Source organism: Triturus cristatus, chromosome 1_1, assembly GCF_964204655.1.
Source record: "Triturus cristatus chromosome 1_1, aTriCri1.1, whole genome shotgun sequence".
NCBI classification, from domain to species: Eukaryota; Metazoa; Chordata; class Amphibia; order Caudata; family Salamandridae; genus Triturus; species Triturus cristatus.
Window position 1 is genome coordinate 104,694,026 of NC_140579.1, and position 12,244 is coordinate 104,706,269.

Consider the following 12,244-nt stretch of genomic DNA (forward strand, 5'->3'; position numbering starts at 1 on the left):
GTGTTTTAACTAATTTCCTGTGAATTCCCAGAAAGATGGTGCACTCAGCAGTATTAAAACACATTTCTTGTGAATGGGCTTGTATAGACCATTGACCTCATCGTCTGCATATGCACTGGCTGCTGATGCACTGGAGAAGCGTAGGTCTCCTACCAAACCACACTAATCTCAGAATGTCTACTGTCTTGCGGGGAATCGTCCAGGTTTTTGCCATTCTGCATTTTCAGGCATGTGGCCGGCACTGATGGTTACAATGTTTCATGTACGTCAAGTAACGGGCAACAGATCCCATGTCTTGCATTTCTTCATGCAGACTCCTGGTTTGTATACTGTTTCCTTTGGTTCTAAGTCACTCTCCCAGTGGAGGGGCTTCTTCGCTCCTCCATCGAGCTGCAGGGTCCCTCTTGGGCACCAGTAAGCCCACTGCTGATCAGGATCAGGCAGTAATGGAGCCTCCAAACCCCCATCATGTGAATACCTGTTTTGGGTCTGGTTCAATGGGGCAACTCGCCACCTTCCCCAGTGTTTAATGTATTTTCCCCCAATATTGAGTAATCCTTGGGCACTAACGCATTGCATGGAAAAATGTGACCTAGATGTCCGCACAACGCAGACAATTGGGGTTGGGAGCACTACCTGTTTGCCACTGTAGCCGGATGAAAGTATGTTCTTTGAAGACCTTTAGATTGGGTCAGTCTATGGAGGAAAGAGATGAGTGCGTGAGGCCATTTGTGCCTCTGCCCCCTCACCCTCTCCCAGTTTCCAGAACTCCTGCTTTCTTACCCCATAGGTTTTTGAAAGGGTCTGGCTTTATTCCTAACAACCTGGAGAGTCCGCAAATGAGCTTTTGGGCTGATCTTTTCTACAGGTAATTTAGGTCGTGGAGGCTTAAATTCAGAACAGATTTAAGTTTATCCCACCAGAGTTCCAGACCATGGCATAGCTGTTAATATCGGGAACGAATTGTATATTGTGTAGGGAAAGGACTGCAAAACAAATTTATATGATCAGAGCCCCCGATTGAGTAAACTTCCGAGGTCCCAGAGTTGGGACTCGGTTTCACCACATGGTAGAGCCAGGTCTTTCACTAGGGGGTTTAATTAGTTAGTTCCCATCCAGTTGATGTATAAGGGGGTGCACCAGCATCCTGTGGGCGTCCTGTATCTGACGCTTGGATACGCATAGGTAAGCATATCCGCATATTAAGGCATTGTCCACCTAATCTCTCTCCAGTGAACCCTTTCAGCGCAGTCTCATCGCACCTATTCTGCAAGAGGTTCCATAACCAACTAGACTAGAATTGAGGATCTCATCCTCTCCAGTTTCTAAATCTAGTCGCATTCGATTATCAGTAATGGGGTTAACTTTAATTTTTTCACCAAATTCTCCTTGTGCATTATCTCAAAGTGCGTGCTTTGTGAGGTATAATTCAGTGACTTTTTGGCATTGCGAGGAGTTTAAATGATGGAAAATATTTTCTATTCTGAAAAATACTAACGTACAGGCTACTGAAAAACACCGGAATGGACTTTGAATGCCTTTTCTACTGCTACCAAAGACTTTTTAGTCAGAGTTGCAATATCTGCCAGTGTTTTCGGCTAAAACAGAGAAGTGGTCTTGGCTGGCTGAGATCCTTACCACTGGTCAATGTAAATAATTGTATTGCTGTCCTTTTCTCTTTACTCTAATACCGCCGCCACAGGTCAGTGGATTCCGTAGCTATGTGGAGTTGTACGTGAAGGACAAAGTTGATGAGACTGGCAACCCCCTGAAAATTATCCATGAAGTAGTGAATGATCGGTGGGAGGTGTGTCTGACGATGAGCGAGAAGGGCTTCCAGCAGATCAGCTTTGTAAACAGCATTGCCACCACAAAGGTATCTCATTCTCTCATTAATGTTTGCTAAACTTAAGGGAGTTATTTGTTACAATTAGTATACATTTCAAGTGATCTTTCAGTTTCCAGTTAATATGTTAGCATGCTTTAATAGACCATCCCTTTTTAGAAGACCTTGAGTGGTGATGCAGAGTTCTGAGGCGGAAGAAAGTTGCAATGAAGCCTACAGAATGGTACCCGTAGTAGTATTTTGTGAAACGTGAAATATGTTTTTCAGTTCGTGCACAGCACTTTATGCTGTATCCTGGAACCGGGCCAATTGTTTCCGTTTCGGAGTTGGACATGGGGGGCTATATTGAAGGAAGGGGCCAATGTGATGAATTGCTCTTCTGCAGAAGTAGTGTTGATGCACAGGTAGTACCCCAGTGCAGTGTGCCAGGCGTCTGGGTTGGATCTAGCCGTGCGTTAGTAGGTAGTAACAATTAATTTTACTTAACTTTTTCCTCTTTAGGGTGGTCGGCATGTTGACTTCGTTGCTGACCAGATTATTGCCAAACTGATTGATGTTGTGAAGAGGAAAAACAAAGGTGGCGTTGCAGTGAAGCCATTTCAGGTATGTTCCCACTCATTGAGCGCAGATGGGGATTTTTCCTTGCAACATTAATTTAATTAATTGTAGATGATAGTGCTTCCCCACAACGCAAACCACTTCTCACAATTCCTTCAGTTTATTAACCATTTTGGTTACATTTTGAAGTAGGTGCAGAAATCGGTTTGGAAAATGAAAAGTAGTCAGATTTGTGGTGTTTCCACATAGAAGTCGTAACACCTTTATTACTCCTTTGCAGGTGAAGAACCACATGTGGATCTTTGTGAACTCCCTGATTGAAAACCCAACATTTGACTCCCAGACCAAGGAAAACATGACTCTTCAGGCCAAAAGCTTTGGATCCAAGTGTCCATTGTCTGAAAAGTTTGTGAAAGCAGTAAGTGTGGAATTTTCAAAAATTTCCCTGATCCATGAAAATGCAAATCCGTCCTTAATAATCTAATGTTCAGGGAGACGCTGTTTCATTGTCGCGCATATTTGCATCCCCCACACCTGCTTTAATAATTATGCTCATATGAGCTTTGCTTCTTGTGGCTTCTGTGGCTAAAGAGGATTATTTTTCTTCCACATGCTTAACCTTGAGATCTATTCAATTAATGTGGCTGTGGTTTTTGTTGAACAAGTTAGCTCGAGGAAGCCTGTATGGATAGTGATTGTGGCAAGGGACCTGGTCTCCTTTTTCTCCCCTATGTCAGGCTGGGAGCAAGAAACCTTCTGACCCAGTCAAGTTGTGTTGTTTTGTTTTAGGCTGTTAATTGTGGAATCGTTGAAAGCATCCTGAACTGGGTGAAGTTCAAAGCCCAGTCCCAGCTGAATAAGAAATGTTCAGCAGTGAAGCACACAAAAATCAAAGGCATTCCCAAACTGGATGATGCCAATGATGCAGGTTTGTGCTTAATCGTTTATTATTGTGGCGTTGAGCAAGGAGTTGTGAATTATATGCTTTTACCTCTTTTCTGCATCCAGTTTAGGCACTGTAGCTGGTCTGCTGCTAGTTTTCCCTCGCATATGAACCACTAGAAAATAGACTGGGATGGAGGTCTTGATTTTTGCCATTGTGTGCATTCTGAGCTGTAAGGGTTGGTGGTGGGGAGGACAAGTGGAGTTGCCATATTCTGGATGTATTTAGGTGTTTGAAAGGAATCCCCTTAAGTTCGTGTTATTGGGACTCCTTGTCGCTCAACTTTAAAAAGTAGAACTGTACTTGACTCTGACTACAAATGTACATAAGGATGGTCTTTCTTTGCTAATTAAGTGTCTATCCTTTGTAGGAAGCAAGAATTCCCAGCAGTGTACACTCATTCTAACTGAAGGAGACTCAGCCAAGACATTGGCTGTGTCTGGTCTTGGAGTAGTTGGAAGGGACAGATATGGTGTATTCCCCTTGAGAGGGAAATTGCTCAACGTTCGTGAAGCTTCTCATAAACAGGTGTGTGTGCCCCCTTTGTTTTTCATCCACTCCTGAAATGTCAGGTTGTCATACAATGAAGTTCATCCTTGCGCACCACCAAGTCTGTGGGACATCTAGCACCCTTACGTTCTGTAACGCTGTGTATACTTAATTTGTCTCTCCTTTACCCGGTGTCTTTCTCGCTAGTGAGAACGGTGCTATAAAATGTGTCCTGGAATAGGCCCAGGTTGTAGGTCACATTTCTCCTTCCTTTAATGGCAACATGATAGCGTTTGGTTCTGTCATCTGCTGGAGATTTACATCTGGCCAAATGTGTGTTGCATCTTACTTTAACTAATTAAGCCATCAACTTATGGATACCAATTGTGAGGCCATTCTCCTTCTGAATCCTAAATTAGATGGGGTCTCTGGGTTGAAGGATGGTTCTCTAAAGTATCCAACAATATGTGAAATGTCTTCCCATAATCAACCAATTGATGCATAAACTATTGATCGTGAAGTCCTGCCTACCGGTCTACTGTTCTTGACTCGCTTATGCTTTATCTTGCGCTGAATGCAGCAGCCCTGCAAATACGCCGTCCTTACGATGGTTATCCTCGATGGTTCCCCTATAAGAGTCTTTCATTCATGTGGTATTTGTTGGGATTCTTTTAAGCTGTGCATCTTAGTTTGCAGTTGTATTGCAGATGTTGTGGAAATTGGGCCTAAACACATTTTTCTTAATTGCATTGAACATACTTGTTTTCAATTGGATGGGAGTTCAAGAAAAGTATAGCGTGCCGTGGCATCGAGCATGCTTGCTCTCCCAACACCGTGGTATGTTTGAGCTGTCCTTCCATGGGCTAGTACCAAAGCAGGTACGAGAGTATACTTCATATCTTGAGATCATTTGCAGTGATGTTTGGATCATTGTATGGTTGTACATGTTGGCTCGCAAATTCATTTAGAGTCCCTATTTGTTCTCCTTGGAAATGTTTTATTTGTACGGCACGTTTCACCAACTAGTAATGGTTTTAGATTGCATTAATAATTGAAACGGGTATTTTCTATTAAGATGAATTTTCTGTGAATGTCTCAATTTATGTTTTGGAGTGGTCATAAATATGGTTGGTTTGTAAGGAAGCATTCACTTTGCTCTACTTTCCCTTAAAATGACCTTTTTGTGTTTAGATCATGGAAAATATTGAAATCAACAACATCATCAAGATAATGGGGCTTCAATACAAGAAAAAGTATGATGACGACGAGTCTCTGCGAACCCTGCGCTACGGAAGGCTAATGATCATGACCGACCAGGTGGGGCTTTCCTCGTGAAATGAAGTGAAGGCATCTTGCACTGTGTGACGTAAGCCATGTAGTCTGGAAGTTTTGTGTGCCAGGATTCCCAGTTGGATAAACACTTTTTGAGGACTCCTTTTAGAAGCCTTCTGCTGTGTACATCCAGTTCCTGTTTGAAATATCTAGTTCTCTGCAAATTAGGTACAAGGGGCTGAAGTCGAGGCTGGAATTCCCTGTGAAGTTTAAAAACCCTTATTGAATCAGCAGGATGAGGGGTAAGTCGGCGAGTCAAAGAGCACTGCCAGCTGACCGTCAGTACGCCAGTGAAGTCCGTCCTGGCCCATGCGACTGGGGCCCTCGGACCTCACAATTGGGTCTCATCCCCCAAGAGGGTAAACTATACATTAAACTGATTTAGGGTATGGTCTTATTCCCATGTGCGTATCTACCATCGCTATAAGAGTCCTGATGAAATGTCATGATCCCTTCAGCAATAATGGACCTGAAACCTGTTGGTCCCTATTCTTTACACAATTCCCCCCCCCAAGTTTCGATGCACAACATCTTGCTAAACACGGTTTACCTGTGAAGGGAGTCTCATTCTGTGACAGCAGCTTATTTTTACCTACGTTCTAACCTGAAGATGTGGCCGTTCGTTTTTGAGTGTGATCAGCATGCTTGTCACTGCTCGAGATAGTAGACGTGCATGGGGGGATTCTGCAGGAACAATTTTCTTATAACTGGCCTGGAAATACTGCTACATAGTCCACATTTGTAAATCTCCTAAGGCTGTGCTCCAAGGCAAAGGGTCTGTAACGGCTACGAAAGCACATGACTGCAGCCTGTGCCTTCATTAAGTTTGGTTCCTGTCTGCCCACTCTTTAAGGGGAATAGTCGGTGCAGTTATGCTTAAATGGAATTCAAAGTTGGATGCGGGGGCCTGGGTGTTGGTGCCTGAAGTCCTAGGCTCTCCTTATTATTTTAGTGCGTGGCACGAAATACCAAATGTTTAGAGGTTGCGCGCCTGTCCAGTTAGGATATCAAGTGACTTAGTTGGTAAGTCTTTCTCCGCCCCGTAACATCTACCTATCTGTGCCATTTTGACGCAACCGGTAGATCTTGTGAACAGTTGTACAAGGGTCTAGTTGCAGGATCAATATTACGTTGATTTTGATGTTTTGGACCTCTGTTCATTGAATGCGCTCACCTTGCAGGATCAAGATGGCTCTCACATCAAAGGTTTGTTGATTAATTTTATCCACCACAACTGGCCTTCTCTACTGCAACACAAATTCCTTGAAGAGTTCATCACTCCCATTGTAAAGGTAAATATAAATCTTCAAATTTTGGTTTTAGCTACACTTTTAGACTGCAGATTGACTATGGTTTTAAGCATTATCAAAGGGAAACCTAATGCTGGAAGTGTAATTTATACGGAGGAGCCCCGGGCCCACCGCACTGGACCCATTGCGCTGAGCAAAGACCTTTATTGAGCCTGGTCTAGGCAGAAGGTAAAATTTGGAAACAGTCTGGATATGATTGGAAGAGCTATTGTGAATAAGTACGTGGTGATCATTAGAAAGGCTGCTATTTGTAAGGTCATCCATTGCGTGTTAGTTAAAAGTACTAAATCTAAGGAAAGCTCCCTCACATTGTGGCACCTAAAATTGTAAGAGCTGCTGCTGTTATGAGATTTGGAATTTAATGATACTTTTTTTTACCCTAGGTTTCGAAAAACAAGCAAGAGTTGTCGTTCTACAGTATCCCTGAATTTGAAGAGTGGAAAAACTCCACAGACTCCCATAAAAGCTGGAAGATCAAATACTACAAAGGTTTGTTATAAACCCTGTGGTAGTGCTCACGACGAGCCAAGTAAGCCATTTTTGAGCTGTTAGGGTGATATTTGGGTTGGGCCTAGACACTGCATCAGTGCTGATGTAGTTTTGATGAGGTCCTCAAAACGACATCATATACAACTATATTTACAGTGCTGGCCGTGGGGTCTAAGATTGCAGGTGTAGTGGTGAATTTATTTTATGTGCATTGTTTTAATATGGTGTTAGCAGCAAAGCCTAATAAATTCAGATTTGTTAAAAGCCATTTATTCTTTGGCCTTGGATACCAGTATCTGGCACACCATTTAAAATGCTTTGCTGCCAGCAGGACGCATTGCGTGCAGAGACATTCCTGATACTTTTGGATTTTTAGCTAACAGCTTACTGTACTGGCAGGGTCATTAAAATGTGAAAGAAACTAAAGTTCCAATGACCAGAATAACCATTTCAAAAGCAGGACTTTGCTCAAAGGTAATTCTATTGAAGTGGAGGTAACTCCAAATAAAATCCAATTTAATAGTGCTCTTATCTAAGTTGCAGTTCGGTATCTGGGTCGAGAAATGCACCTGCTGCCTGTAAAGTTGCTCTGTAAATCTTGAACCTATAAGACGACCATAGAGCAGATACTGTTGCAGTCACCATGAGCCCATAACCTCAGCGAGCGTCACTACAGTGCTGTGTGCGGGTCACTGTAACCAGCAAATTCACCATTCGATTAAATCCTCTTAAACCCAAAGGAAGTAAGATGCTTCCACCAGTAGTAGAGGTTCTAAATGTCAGCCCTGCTGATGAAAAGAAAATCCCAACTGTAGTGTCTGTAGTAAGGTGTGCAATGGTTTCTTGGTCTCCTAAGTGGATTTTTGGCCCCTAAGCAAATGACCAGAGCAAGTTATTGGTGGTAACGCAAGGAGATGTCGTCCCTTCTGAGGCGTACAATGACTGCATGGTGAATGGGCCCCAAAGAATGTGTACTTGTATGAAGACGCGCAGACCCCCCACGGTGGTGCGCTTCTCCTCTAAATGATGTCACTTAATAGTGCTATCGCTCAAGGATAACTCTTCCCCGTTGCTGAGAAGGCAGACCACACAAGTGTCCCCTAAACTAAAGAAAGAAAAAAGGCCTTGATCTAAGTGTAAAGATAGGCAGTATCCTAGTGAAGCTATTGGACCAACTGGGTGGAATTAACCACTCAATGAAATCTAGAACTTCCCCATTATGACTTGTGATTTACTCCAGAGCTTTCATAGCTAGTAAAAAAAAAAATGCATGCCTGCATGGAACCCCAACAGTGCCATGAGAGCTATGGTCCTCTTTTGAGCCTATTCATGCGGGACTCTAGAAGGGGAATGCAAAAGTTGCAACAGTAAAATTGGGTTCACCCAGCCTGGCACACAACTATAGATAAAATGCCCAGATAGAGCCCTCGCCACAGCATCGCTCACCAAACTGTCCTTCTAACCAAAGACTTACTCCTGTGACCTGTCATGGACATGCCTCAGTGTCCACTTAACCTCCCATTAGACTATGCTTTTCTGCTCCCACTTCAGTGCAAGCCGGAACAGAGGGAGCTTGCGTGCCAGCACTGTCTCTTCTGGTGACACAATTGCACTACTCCAAACATGACTGGCTGCTTTACATACCGGCCGGTACCTTGGATTTTCCACCCAGCACTGCAGTTTCTCTACTGGAACTCGTCCTCCCACCCCAAATATTCCCTTGTAAAACTTACTAGATCATGTTTTCTGCCTCTTTACAAAGTGTTTTCTTCCTGGAAGCACAAAAGAATAGTGCCAGGTTATGAAATGTGAAGACCCACAGATGATGGACGGCATGCAAAGCAATTCAAATATTCACCCCAGTCGAGATCTGGGTTAAATCCCTCGTTCGTTTGCTCTCCATGCCACCCTAGTTTAGACCCAGCCCTATGCAAATCAGTCTTGACTCTGTGCCTCATGGGAACAGTCCTGCCCGAATTGCGATGCCAGGTCCTCCATGGACCGGAAACAATCATCCTGTGAACGGTTTCGGGGCATTGCCCCCTCATCAGCCGGGGTTGCTTCAATCCAGTGACAGTGAGCCCTTGACCCAAAGTTGTTCATGGAAGCGCCTATTATGTTACTAGTAGTTGATACAGGTAAGTAAAGGCTGTGGGGCTGGGAGAGAATTGACTTGCACGTGACGTGCAGTACTGTGGTGTTGTGCATAACTAACCAAGCAAAATTTGGCTTTTAGGTTTGGGTACGAGCACATCCAAAGAGGCTAAAGAATACTTTGCCGAAATGAATCGGCACCGCATCCCATTCAAGTATGCGGGCCCTGAAGATGATGCTGCGATCACCCTGGTAATGGATGCTTCTATATTGCTTCTGGTACCCAGGCTTCTAGACATGAATAGCTTCTCCTTACCCACTGGAACAAGGATGCTGCAGAAATCTGCTTGGAATACAATTGGGTGGCCCAATGTCCTAGTACCAGCCCTGGTTTTTCTGGGGTTGGGTTGCAGCAAGAAAACTGAATTTTTCAAATGTTGACGTGCATCTAACACTTTATAATGTATGTTTACCTTAACTAAACACTGTTTGAAATCTCGCTGCAGAACTTGCCTCTGCGCCCCCCCCACCCCCAAAAAAAACCTCCCTAATATTTCTGTATACATTTTATTTTAAAAGCAGTCACATTTTGTTATTTTAAAACTGACTCTTGATGGTGAATTGTACTAATTAATGTGCAGATACCACATTTAATATTGCTTCGTTAATTGGTTTTCCTATGTTGTAATTGTGCTTCTTACGGTTATTGCTGCCAAAATGTACGTTGGTGATGGTTAAATTACTACATCTGAAAGAGACACAGGAATGATAGATTCCTTACCGTAGAATATTCCCCAGGAGTCAGTCTGGATCTGGAAAGTTTTCTGCTTAGCAGTACCCCTGCGCGCCAGTAGGTGGCACTGTGCGGCTCTGCCCCCGTTACTGGCGTTGTGCATGCCGAGGTGATGTCACGGAGGCTACTTATGCGCCACCCATGCGTGCTGATGTCAGTTCTTTCTTTTTCCGCGCCGAAAGCGCAGATCCGGATTGAGCACATACCTCGGTCATTTTTTGACCACTTTTTTTAGACTTTTTGTCTCCTTCTCTTGTTTCCTGGTGCACGTAGGGATGCCCAGCTTTAAGTCTTGCGGGTCGTGCCACCGTAATATGTCGGTGGCGGATCCCCATGATGTCTGCCTCTACTGCCTGGAGAATGACCATGACTCCCGGGATTGTCGGGACTGCCGTGCCATGGCCCGGGAGCAACGCCGGAAGTTGTTAGAGGTCCAGCACTCCTCACTGCCGCACCGGGTTTAGGGGCCGCTCGCGGGACCGCACCCGTCGCTCCTCGGACTCTAAGTCTTTTGTGGGAAAGTGCCATCTTTCATGCATGTTATGCCCCCACTTTTTGCTGAATTGCTGAATGTACTTTGACTGAGTGTGCCCTGGACTCCTGCCTTGGACTCCTGCCTATCAGGTACCAGGGGCCTATGTTTCTTCCCTCAAACCTAAAAGCCAAATTGGCAAACCCTGGCCACATGTCAGCCCCTGGTAAATGGTACCCTAGGCCTTGTGACTAGTAAAGGCCTGTAAGGGCTGCAGCACTTATTGTGCCAACCTAAGAGGCCCTGTACCCTAACAGAAACACACTGCCCTTGCAGGCTGAGTGTCTGGGTACAAGACAAAACAAAGAGTCGACATGGCACACATCCCTGTGTGCCATGCCCACAACCTACACTGCCCTGGCATACATCAGCCACTCCTCTAGCTGCAAACCCTATGCCAGTGGTGTGGGCACAGGAGCATGAGCCCTGTGCCCCTACAGTACCCAGGTCCATTCCTGGGCACTGTAAGTGCAGTGCTGCCATTTAAGAGTATATGGTGCTGGGAGCTCTTCAAACACGAACTCCACAGCACCATAATGGCAACACTGAAGACTGGGGTGGGCAGAAAACTACGCTCCGCCAGCGTAGCAGATAAAGCCAGCCACTCCTGCTCACCGGCCCGGTCCCTTCTCCTGAAAGCAGCCAGGCTGGGGAGAGCCTCCCCGGGCCCCGGTGGACCCCTGTCTCCAGCACCCGGACCCTCAGCTTGCTTGCAGAACGGGGGGCTCCCGCACCCCAGGCCCTGCCGGACGGAGCATGAGCCCCGGGCCCGGTCCCAGCTTCCAAACCCTAGCCAGGCCGAGGAGAGCCTCCCCGGGCCCCGGTGGACACCCTTCCCCAGCACCTGGACCCTCAGCTGGCTTGCAGGATGTGGGGCTCCGCACCCTGGGACACAAGAACAGAGCACAAGCCCCGGGTCCGAACCCTAGCCAGGCCGGGGAGAGCCTCCCTGGGGCCTGTGGACACCCTTCCCCAGCGCCCGGACTCTCGGCTGGCTTGCAGGACAGGGGGATCACGCACCCCGTGGCCCGCTGGACGGAGCACGAGCCCTGGTACTGGGCCCAGCTTCCCTACCCTAGCCAGGCAGAGCTTCCCCGGGCCCTGGTGGACACCCGGTCCCCAGCGCCCGGACCCTCAGCTGGAACCAAGGAGGGTTAAGCCCAGGCCACGTCCCCTCCCCGACGGCCTGTCCGGAGAACCCATTTTTCTCGACTATTAAGCCCCCACGTAGTAGGGGCTTACAGAAGTTTGGGGAAGGACAAAAGTTGGAGTTAGCCCGCCAGCCCGCGGGGCCATCTGGTCGCCCGGCCCGCGGGGCCATCTGGTCGCCCGGCCCGCGGGGCCATCTGGTCGTGCAGCCAGGCGACCAGATGACCCGGGACGACCCAGTGCCCGGATGGCCTGGGAGGGTGCTGTACCCAGCCGCCCTTGCAGTCCAGCGAGGGTGGCCAGGCACTCCGAGGCAGCCGCTCGGGAGGCTCCTTCCCATAGGGCTGCCGCTGCTCGCCTCTCTGCTCGACTTGCCCTGGAGCAGCCGGAAGGGGAGGCCCGGCCGGCCCAGGCCATCTGGTCACCCTGCCGACCCGCAAGGGATGGTGGCCCCCATACCCGCACCCCGGTGGGGCAGGGTCGGGAGGAGGCCCCCGTGCCGGAGGGCACGTGGTGGAGGCAGCCTCCCGCAGGCCCGCGTTAACCCCTCAGTGTCCTTCCCACCGGCCCGGCGGTAGAGGGACCCACCCCTGGGTGTGGTGGTGGAGGAGGGGGTCCCAGGGCTCGACAAATCCACTCGACCGCTCGCATTTGCGAGGTAAATTTTATGAGGTCGAGCTATTTTTAGGTCCTACTCGCCCTTTCTGGC

General features: G+C 47.1%; 1 protein-coding gene across 2 annotated transcripts in view; it reads left to right on the top strand.

The window, feature by feature from the left end:
* Nucleotides 1-12,244, top strand: part of LOC146869650 (DNA topoisomerase 2-alpha-like) — a 163,499-nt gene that overhangs the window by 35,093 nt on the left and 116,162 nt on the right. Inside the window, exons 8-16 of one of the 2 annotated variants that reach the window (XM_085609488.1) lie at nt 1,703-1,876; nt 2,348-2,449; nt 2,685-2,822; nt 3,194-3,332; nt 3,718-3,875; nt 5,028-5,153; nt 6,350-6,460; nt 6,862-6,967; nt 9,204-9,313. In XM_085609488.1, coding sequence (XP_085465614.1) covers nt 1,703-1,876; nt 2,348-2,449; nt 2,685-2,822; nt 3,194-3,332; nt 3,718-3,875; nt 5,028-5,153; nt 6,350-6,460; nt 6,862-6,967; nt 9,204-9,313 — 1,164 coding nt within the window. The remainder of the gene's footprint in view (nt 1-1,702; nt 1,877-2,347; nt 2,450-2,684; nt 2,823-3,193; nt 3,333-3,717; nt 3,876-5,027; nt 5,154-6,349; nt 6,461-6,861; nt 6,968-9,203; nt 9,314-12,244) is intronic. The other variant, XM_085609504.1, reaches the window with a different exon arrangement.